Below are 10,754 nucleotides of genomic sequence, written 5' to 3'. Positions count from 1 at the left end.
CAGTTTTGTTTTCAATATGCACGACTTGAAAGATATGTTAGGGAATGAAACAGTTCAAGTCAAATATCACTAACCTCAAGTGGAAGGATGATTGTTTTCGTTGTAGCTCCTTGCTTCTTCACATCTTCAAGTCTTCCCAATACTTGTAAAGTCTCAAATCCTAATACTTTCAAGCTAACCTATACGAAGTTGACTCTAGTACATAATCAAGCGACTCTTAACATGAGTTTTGATTCACTAAAATATGACAACCAAACTTGACATACCAACGCTTGGTGGGTTCACCCGAGCTATGCTCTAACATATTATATTTTAGGGGTAATTCTCATCTTTATGAATCACCGTCTTTCTCCTTCCTCAGGCATAAATCTAACCGTAAATCCAGAAAACCAACATTACCAAAAAAAAATTATTATTATTTTTTTATAAAAAAATTACTATACTTCAGATATATCAATCAAACTAGAGAGCAAATACTGCTAGGTATTGGAAAAACTCAAATGCATGGAAATGGAGAGAACATCTATGATCCGGAGAGTATTGTCAAAAGTGTTAAGGCAACATGAAACTCAAGTTCAATTCAAATACATCAAACTAACGTGGGACAAAAAAAAAGTGTGATTGATTTTTTGTATCTCAATTGAGAATTTTATTTCTTGTAATCATGTGAGAAAGAGTTTACATAAACTAAAGATGATATGCCAAGGAATCATATAAGCTTCGTTGATATTTATTGTATCAGTTAGGTTTTCACTAAATGTATTCAATCACCCCAAATTTATAAACTTTACCTAATGAATCACTATAGTTGAGATGCCTGCGCATTCGATCTTCACAAATATGACTAAGATGGCCATTTGAGGATTAATATCCAAAATAGATCAATTCGGTGGTGGTGATGGTAGAGTTTAGGTTAACAATGATCGATAATTAGGTGAGTTTCGTTTACCCAATCTAAAAAGAGTTAAACAAATATTAATTTACATGGTTAGGATGAGATTTAGAGAAAGTGGGGATAGGAAATAGGTAAAACCATGATGTTAATTAAAATTTTGGGCTTGATCTTAATTTAGTTCCAACATTGTGTTTGATCTTGATTTTATCATTAAGGAATAAATTAGTGACAATTATAAAGATTTAACCTATATGACTGGGTTTTATGGCTCTTCTCAAGCCCTTCCCAATTATCTTTCCACATCAGTTTGGGAAGAGCCTAGGCTCAGCGGTGGTTCTCTATTAGTATTATGAACGGGTAATGGTTACCCGGTTTTGGGGAAAAAAATGGATAATGGTTGTCCGTTTTCGAATTTATGACCATACTTATACAAATTTTAAATCAAAATGGATAATGATTATCCGTTTTTTAACAAGTTACATGATTTTTAAGCAAATCACCATTTTTTTCACTATGGACCCCGCCAACTTATAAAGTCTTTAATTTTAAAACAGATAATCATCGATCGTTTTTCACTTTTTCAAATCGGCCAACCATTACTCTTCCCGCAAGATTCTTCCTGGGCAGCATTAATGGAAGCTCGGTTGCATAGACGCGGACACGACATGACGCAGACACGGACACTATAAAATTATCAAAAGATTAGGACACGGACACGTATATACATATTATATTTATATATTAATTTATATATACAACCATGTATTTATACAACAAAGTCAGGTGTTTCGATCCTAAAAATTAGAAATAATGTTACATGTGTATAACGTTCAAAAGAAAAGAAGATATCGTTTGTTTATACACGCCGAAGGTCAAACAATCAATTACTATTGAACACATGACACAATCAAAATGCATTCTTAGATTAACATATGCCCAACTTAGGGTATACGTGATGTCATTTCCAATAACAAAACCCTAATAAAGATCTAAATGTTTGTCTTTTTTCATTTAGTTAATAATAGTAAAAATAAAGGAAAAAGTTTAACTGGAAATGAAAAAAAAAACGCGTCAAACCAGAGTTATCGATGCGTCCAAACCAGACGCGTGCAGGACAAGCAAATTAGCACGTTGGACTCGCGTTGTGTCAGCGTCCCACGCACATCCCGTGTCCAACGCGGGTCGGACGCGGACACTGGCACTGCTCAAAAAATGGAGCGTCCGTGGAAGGTTTATGGGAGTGGGAAGGGACTGGGAAGCTCCATGAGACCCGCCATATAAGTTTACGGTTTCTTTGGTCAAGTGCCATTGACAAAGTCTTTGAAGCAAGAGTCAACAAATCGACAAGCGTTCAGGACAAGAGTCGTCGAATTGTTATTCCCCAAAATAAAAATAAAAATAAAACTTGTATCCTGTGACCTGTCACAACTCTAACCACATATATGGTTCCAGACCCAGTCTTTACTCTAGTCTTTCGGCGAAATTCACAAAGACGATCACTTTTTTAGGTTTCCCAAAAATGGTGGATACATCAAATTACCTCCATTTTTGGGGAAATTCACCAGAATCAGAAGAAGAATACTACAAATCCCAAAACATAAAAGCCTCAAAATCCTTTTATGTATCTCCAAGAGGAATATCTCTGTTCACTCGATCGTGGCTTCCTATTTCTTCTCCACCACGTGGTCTCATCTGTATAGTCCATGGTTATGGCAACGACATCAGTTGGACTCTACAGTATACTACAATCTTCCTGGCTCAAATGGGTTTTGCCTGTTTTGCCTTGGATATTGAAGGTCATGGTCAATCTCAAGGTCTAAAAGCTTTTGTACCAAATGTTGACCTAGTTGTTGATGATTGTTTTTCTTTCTTCAATTCAATTAAACAGAAATCTGAATTTCAAGGATTACCTTCATTTCTCTATGGAGAATCAATGGGTGGAGCTATTTGTCTATTAGTTCATTTCAAGGATCCGAAGGGATTTAATGGTGCAATTTTAGTTGCTCCAATGTGTAAAATTTCTGATGATGTCAAACCTAAATGGCCAGTTCCTGAAATACTTACTTTTGTTGCAAAATTCATGCCGACGTTAGCAATTGTTCCTACTGCAGATCTGTTAGATAAATCTATTAGAATTGAGAAGAAAAAGATTGTCGGAGGTATGAATCCAATGAGATACAGGGGGAAACCAAGATTAGGTACCGTACTCGAGCTTTTGCAGGTTACCGACTATTTGAGCGCCAAATTATCAGAGGTGAGTCTCCCGTTTATTGTATTACATGGAAGTGCTGATGTTGTTACTGATCCGGAAGTGAGTCGAGCTCTTTACGAAGAAGCTAAAAGCGAGGATAAAAGTTTGAAGATTTATGATGGTATAATGCATTCGCTAATGTATGGAGAGACTGATGAGAATATTGAAATCATTCGGCAAGATATTGTCTCATGGTTAAATGAGAGGTGTTCATGAGGTTGAAAACTACACACTTCTCTGATTCCCTCTTGTTTAGAATGGCATTGTAGTACAGTTGCTTACAATTCAATTCGAATTGTTCGTCTTAGAATAATTGCTATTGCCTTGTGTATTTATCTGCTTGATCTAGTTACTCTAATGAGTGCATTTAGAAGTTATCTGAATATCCTTTTTGAGAAGCATTGTTAGCTGAAATGCCTGCAGAAGGTGATCGATTTTTTTTAAAACCTCTCAGGTAACAATTTATTCTTTTCCTTGCCATAAATATTCATATGATATATTACAAGATAGAAAGTGCAAAAACATGAGTAAAATCAAGTTTACGCCATTGAGACTTTTATATAAATGAAAGAATGGACTAGATACCCAGATTGTCTCTGAAGGAAATTAGTACTCAGTCGGTAATATGAGGCGATCCTGGCCTTCCACTAACTTAGCCGACCGTATTATATCACCTGTTTTTATCTGCGGAAGTACATCTCTTCCGACGGTTGTGTACCTGTTCAATGACAATGCTAATGTGTAAGAATGGAATGATGTCCTTCGACTCCAGAGAGATGAAAATCTACGAATAGAAGGTTCAACAAACACTAGTGACATACCCCAAAACAGAAAATTGACCTTCATCAAAAGACAACCCTCCTAGGCCAGCCTGTAAGATCAAGATTTATCCAATTTTGTTACAACATAGAAATTTACACTATCCGATCAGCAGATAATATTTTATCACTTACATTTCTCTTGTCATAGAGATAAAAGAAAAACTGGAATGGGGATGAATCTTCCTCAGAGATATCACTATGTGCCATTGCAATTGCTCCATAAACAGATAATGGAAGCACTGGTAGTTGTCCATCCTTAAGTATGTAAATAGACAGAACTATCAGTTACTGTTTTAAGAATCTTGTGGCTTAACTACTGAAATAAATACAGATCGTTGCAAACCTGAATGCTTAGTTTTGATTTGTACAAAGGCTCGAATTGTCCAGATGGCATCAGTTCTAATGGAATACTGTATCCATTGCTCTTCTCTTCATTGGCTGAAAGAATTGCTTGGTTGACAGTATTTAGCTTTACTCCATCATATGCTCCACCAAGCACCTGAAAAAATCATCACTTGCGTTGTTTGAGCAATTGTCCAAATGGGAAAAAAGTTCAATCTTGTTGGTCAATTTTGTGCAAGTATTCATATGCAAAAACTTATATCAACAGTAAGATGGAAAGCTAAATTCTAGCTATATCCCCTGGTTCTGCAAATTCAGCAAATGTCGACACTGTGCAGAAAATGCACTATAGAAATGCAAACAAGAAGCCCAAGTGAATACATCCATCAATAAGGAAGTCAAATTTGGTCTAAAAGATATAGGTCCAGTGAAGTTTAACTACCTTACCAGTTTTGCAAAATTCCCTGCAGTCAATGGAGCTGAATATCCATCAATAACAACCTGCAAAGATCTCCACATTCAACTAAACATCAACGAAAGTCATATCCTACCTAATGGATAATTTTAGATACATGTGGTCGAACTTATTTGTTGCTATTAGGTTCGGCCGCTCAGTTGGCCATCTCTTGGGTAGACATTCTGCAACTACATGTCTTGGGTAGACATTCTGCAACTACATGACAGAGGTTTAGAGATGTGTATTTGCCAAAAGTATGTCAGTGGTTTGGTGAACTGTCCTAGAACAGTGTCAGACGGACATTCATACAGTTAAAGAAAAAGCAATTAGATTTGACAGGATACAACTATTTAGATTTGACAGCGATCCTGACAACCTACAGTTAAGTTATAGACCATGGTTATATAAAAGTTATGCCTGAGTAGCAAAAATGGATTATCCTCTACCAAATAAGTCCCACGAGAGAAGGCTTTATTGGTTGACATATACCAATAGCATCATTAAAGGAAATCAGTAGCATCATACACTGATTGTTCTATACTGGTAATAGTAAATCAAACCTGAATTGTGGCTTGTTTTTAGGCTCAGCACCAGCTACTTGAGAAAATGTGGAGCCATCTCCTTTCTCTACGGTAAATTCAACGGTTCCTCTCCCTGCAAGCCTGCAGATTATATTGAAATGTAATGACTCCAATGTGTGAGATTTTCCTCAAAATGGGGTAAAATCCATCAGATAAATGTCTGTATCGCTTCATCCCCTACATGTCATTATAGTTCTAGTGTAAGAAGATGGATACAATGAAGCAACAAATGTTACAACATCTGAGGTACATTTTCTATCCCTCAGTAGATCAAGCTTTTAACTCCTAAACAAGATACCACGTTTAAATCAGAGGATTCAACTTAAAAAGACTTTTCCACTAAAACTTCCTATTTTTAGATGTAGAGATAGCATGCAAATATGTATGTGCAGTTTTAGACAGGTTCACAGATACACAGGTAAACACATTCTTGAAACATGAACTACAGGTTCACAGATACACAGGTAAAGATATTCTTGAAACGTGAGCTAACGTACATATCACATATGAAATATTTATGGCGGAGAACTCAAACCTCGGGTATTTCGAGTACTGTCCCGGCAACAGAAATGAAAGTCCAGGAGCCTGGCATAAAAAAATAAAAGTTTGCATCTACATCTTATCAAAAAAAATCTATTAGCTTAAAATGCAAATGCAAAATATGAACAAGTGAAAGTTACAGGAAACAAGGTCTAGCCCATTTAAAGTTGCCTGGCTAGATTTCATATACACAGGCTATATAATGTTGAGATTATCATAGTTAGTCACCTGTAAAAGCTCCAGTTCTGCAATTGTATCAAGGGAAGATGCAAGACCTACAGATACCCTATCAGGGTCCTTTTCCTTTATGCTATTAAGAAGGCTCTGCAATCCTCCCTGGACAACAAAAGGTAAACAATGAGATTGAATCCAGCAGCTACTAGGTTGCAAATGAAATGAAGATATAACCAAAAAGACTATGTTCCATACGTTCATTAATCTGTACCGCTACATACACTTGTAACAATACCCAAATGACAAGATTTGTTTTTCTTTTTTATAGCTAACCAGAACCCAGGTCTATGGCAGCAGAGGATAATAAACTTCACCAGTCAATTAATCATTTTTGTTATCCGAAGGGAGCTTCACCAATCCACAATTCTTTTAGTGGAGAAGCACAAACCAGCAAGTTAGGTTTTAAGAAATTAAACATTCGTTTGGATCATGTTAGTAAGCATAGAAATAATGTGTGGGCTAATGTTAAACATGTTTCTAAGAACAAATGGGATGTTTCTAAATAGGGTATTTAAGAACAAGACAATGCTTCATTTAGGTCAGATAGATGTTTGCATTTTTCAGTGACAGTATTTCTTTATGAACATTCAGTAATTCTACTGAATTCCTTAGGTGGTTGCTTAACAGAGAGCGGAAGCATTTTACTAACACCGAGAGAAAATAAAAGAGCCCTTTCAATTTGATACGTTAAAACACGATAATCACCATACCTTCCCTTCTAGTAGTGATGTGTATAGCGCTGAACCCTTTTCCTTCAAATCTGTTGGCATGCTGTTGAAGATAGATTCTTTCTCATCCTTTGCTATCTGAAACAAAAATTTCAAAATTGAAAATCATCAAATACAAGCTCAGACAATGAAAGATGGATATATGTACACCACTACACCTAAGCTAGCTGGAATAATGTACTTGAATTGGGTCATCAAATAATCCTTGTAGGTGGATTCTTTCTCAACTAAAAATCACTTAACCATTGATTTATTCATGGTTAGAATCTTTCTGATATCTAGCATATTTTTCGATGAATCAAAATGAAGAGAATAATAATACCTTTATAGCTTTCTTCACATTACCCTCCATTGTGCCATATGGTTTTCTTTGTGGTATCCTCAGCAAGTATGATATTTCCTCTAAAGAATCCTGAAACATGAACAAAAATTATAAAAATAAATGTTAGAATTTCCTTTCAGATCTGACCAAAATATCACATAGACAGATTAGTGAACCAAAGTAACCTGTATAGCTTTCATGCTTGGATTTGCTGGAATAGCTTTCCTCAAAGCAAGTTCTCCAGTTCTTGGAACCTTAGTATCAGGTGAATAGAGTACTGCGTTTGCAGGAGATATGAACGACTCATCCGATTCCAGATTATTAAATGGTAATGGCGATGAAATTTGAATGAATATCAGTAAAACAGCAATTGCACTTTCCAATCTCTTGATTCCAAATTGAGAAAAGATCGAAAAGTAGGATACGAATGGAACATCATTCGTCGCCGGAAATGATTCTTACAACAACAACAACAGCGAAAAAGTACGTATCAAAATTTCCCAGAGAAAATGTTAAGGAGGAATTAATGAGCAGATAATTTAAGACAGTAATTACGAACCTGGGAAGAATTTTTAGAAGAAATACAGTGAATTTTGAAGGAAACTGTTTTTACTGAAATTTGTTGTCTCAAAGTTCGAGAATGAAAGCGTAATAAAGAGTTAGTTGGAATCAAAGATTTTTTGAGAAATGTGTTGCAGAAAGTGACAGTATTGTATCTATGTGCAATAGTGGCGGAAGAAAAAGTAGAAGCCATTAAAGTACAGTGAAGCTTGGAGTTGCAGAAATACGTGAGGTTTTTGGCGCGTCTCATCCAAGGCCTATCTATCAGCATTTCTTCATTACTCGAGTACCCCTGATTTCTGTTCAAATTACCATAATATTCGGTACACATACCACTGTTAGGCTTAGTCATATGAGCTAGATATCTGGCTGCTAGATTGGCCATCCACGTCAGCATGGGCAATCTCCTAAGTCCTATGGGATGGCTAATCTAGCAGCTAGATTAGCAGCGGGACCACCATATAACGCTGAACCGTTCGGCGCTCAGTGTTGAACGGTTCAGCGCTTTAAATTTCAGCCGCTAGATCAGAAACTTTTCTCCCAACGCTGAATGGTTCAGCGTTTAGACCACTTTTTGAGCGTTGAACGGTTCAACATTTCAATCTTGTTGATAGTTGAATTGCGAGCATTTGTTAGGAGAGAGAACTATCAACTAGCAGTGTAAAAAAAATTCTCACACTTTTTTCATGATTTGCAACACTTTTTGTTCAATCTAGCCCATAGGGGTTAGCATTAGAGCAAGTCTTATGGTGGAATCCAACCTATTTCCAAGTGTGGAAAAATCATGGAATGTCAAGTCTAGTGGCTTCCAAGTTGGGGTCTTCCACAGAAAATCCAAGCAGGGTTCCATGAATTGATGGAAGGGTCCGTGGAATCCATGGAAACGCTAATCAGAATAGCGCAGTAGAAGACAAGAAACGCTATTAAGAATAGCACAAAAAAATACGATATTCTTAATAGCAAGAATAGCATTTTTTTTTTATCCGTAGATTTAAAATGAGTTGTTGAAATTTAACGGTTAAGAAAAACGTAATTCTTAATAGCATTGAGTGCTATTCTTAATAGCGTTTTTTTTTGTGCTATTCTTAATAGCGTTTTTTTTGTGCTATTAAGAAAGCGTTTTTCACTATTCCACCACTACACTTACACTTCCATCTACAATTCCAAATGCTGAGGTGGCGTGGAAGATGGAATTCTTCCACCATAAGACTTGCTCTTAGTACAAAAATTCTAGATGTATCGTGAAAAAACCGATATAAAAACCGTGCTCTCACATTTCTTTGAATGGCGGGGCCCATAAGTGGCTCCCTGCTAGTCTCCACTGGGCAGGGCCCAGCTGTAATGTGAGAGAGCGGTTTTTCTTCTGTTTTTTTGGGTGGTACGTTAAGCAGCGCTGCTGTTAGAATATGATCTACAATGCGTAGTAGAAAATGCTATATTTACCTGGGTCTGGCAATGGGAATGATGTGCGTTGCTATTTATACAAGTTTTTTCTAAACTTGAATGTTATACAGTATCGTTTTGGTTTAGCGATTCCTATACTTGGATCGTTGTTTTAAGCCACTCAAAAGTAATTTGCCAAGCTCATTTTATAGCCAATATTTAAACCACTTTCTTTCTTTTTTATTTGATAGGTAAAGAACTTGTTGCTAATAAGTTCCGGACAAAGATTGTTGATATTATCATCTAATGAGGTCATTGATATCATTACCTATTGACTTGACCATTGTACTACACTGACATCAATAATAATATTTGAACCAACATCAATAAAAAAAGTGAAAGGTGTTTGAATCGACAGCCAAATTGGACAAAGGCAAAATTTTAAATTTTCAAAGTTTTTTTTTCTCATATTATTCTGCTCTCTCCATAAATAATGACTCATTCGTCACAACAACAAAAATTTTAGATTTTTGATGAATAAAAATACTGGTTAAATATTTATCTTCTACCATCAAACATGTTATTAATAAGATTAGACTCAATATTTTATCTCTCTTTATGTTCATACAACTTCCCATCACGAGCTTACTTTGTTAAATTCTCGTTAAGTAAGCAAGAGCAACTCAAGTTTAACCTGATAAGAGCAATGATCTTTTTGAATTAGGATAAGTTAAGCAATCCAGAGCACGAGCCACACATATATAACTTAATACATAAGTAACTTAGGTTGTATTTCTACAGATAGTCGTGTGGCATTAACAACATCTCGTTGTTAGCAATAGGAAAATTCGGTCAAATTATTTAAGGTGGAATACTAAGTAATTGCAAAAAATGAGAAGGATTGTATTCACTATTTAGTTATAAACATAATATGTGATGGTGTATTTAAATCAAATAGAAGTTGTATCTAGCTAGTCATTGCCTTCTTTAAGTATTATTTGTAGAAATAACATTAGGTGCAGTATATTATCCAAGTGCTGCGGAAACTCTTGTCACGAGAAAAATGTTTGTTTTGAACTCTTTCTAGCGTTGATCCTGGTCGTTCTCTTTTGACTGAGGTGATTAGGGTTTGACCTTTTTTCTTCTTCAGTTTTCTCGATTCTGCCACGGCACCACCATCTGGTGGTGTCGTTGCTCCTCTTACTTCTTCTCATCCTCTACCATCTCCTCCCAAGGTGGTAGAGGGTTCATCCAAGGGAGGTGTTTCGAGTTATTCTGTTAAGAAGGATGATCTCTTGGAGTTTTCTTTTCTGAATGGACCTCCTCTTGCTGTTTCTTCGTCTGGTTCTAAGGATTTCAGATCGGCTCTGTCTTCTGCAAATTCGGTCTCTATGCTTACTAAGGAAAGGGGTTTTCACCATATCCCAAAGGAAAGTGTTATGTATTATAGGGCTCCTCAGATGTTTAATGGTAAGGAAACTACTATCGTTTCTTTTTCAGATTTTGAGGGAAGCGCTGTGAGGACCTTGTGATTGGAGGATTTGTTGGTCGCCGTTTATCTTTCAATTTTGTTAAGAATACCTTGTTAAGAATCTGGCGTTTAAAGGGTGATGTTCATATGACTTTGCTTGGTGATTCC

The 10,754-nt window shown here is 36.2% G+C and overlaps 2 protein-coding genes across 2 annotated transcripts; one reads left to right on the top strand and one right to left on the bottom strand.

The window, feature by feature from the left end:
• Window positions 1-2,351: 2,351 nt before the first annotated feature.
• LOC113306049 (caffeoylshikimate esterase-like) lies at window positions 2,352-3,594 on the top strand. The gene has a single exon (XM_026555037.1). The coding sequence runs from the start codon at window positions 2,415-2,417 to the stop codon at window positions 3,360-3,362; it is 948 nt and encodes a 315-aa protein (XP_026410822.1). The 5' UTR covers window positions 2,352-2,414; the 3' UTR covers window positions 3,363-3,594.
• Window positions 3,595-3,656: 62 nt separating this feature from the next.
• On the bottom strand, window positions 3,657-7,679 carry LOC113353081 (peptidyl-prolyl cis-trans isomerase CYP37, chloroplastic-like; the record flags this gene model as incomplete). Its single annotated transcript, XM_026596790.1, has 12 exons — window positions 3,657-3,864; window positions 3,968-4,017; window positions 4,100-4,222; window positions 4,311-4,466; window positions 4,757-4,820; window positions 5,327-5,428; window positions 5,883-5,932; window positions 6,116-6,223; window positions 6,832-6,927; window positions 7,172-7,261; window positions 7,357-7,625; window positions 7,667-7,679. Coding segments are annotated over 12 exons (1,233 nt in total), but the record flags the coding sequence as incomplete, so codon positions are not given.
• Window positions 7,680-10,754: the final 3,075 nt, after the last annotated feature.

This window comes from Papaver somniferum, chromosome 1 (assembly GCF_003573695.1).
Source record: "Papaver somniferum cultivar HN1 chromosome 1, ASM357369v1, whole genome shotgun sequence".
Taxonomy (NCBI): Eukaryota; Viridiplantae; Streptophyta; class Magnoliopsida; order Ranunculales; family Papaveraceae; genus Papaver; species Papaver somniferum.
This window is presented reverse-complemented; position numbering and strand designations above follow the sequence as displayed.

Coding starts and splice junctions, on each gene's coding strand:
- LOC113306049 (XM_026555037.1), top strand. CDS start 2,415: ATGGTGGATACATCAAATTACCTCCATTTTTGGGGAAATTCACCAGAA.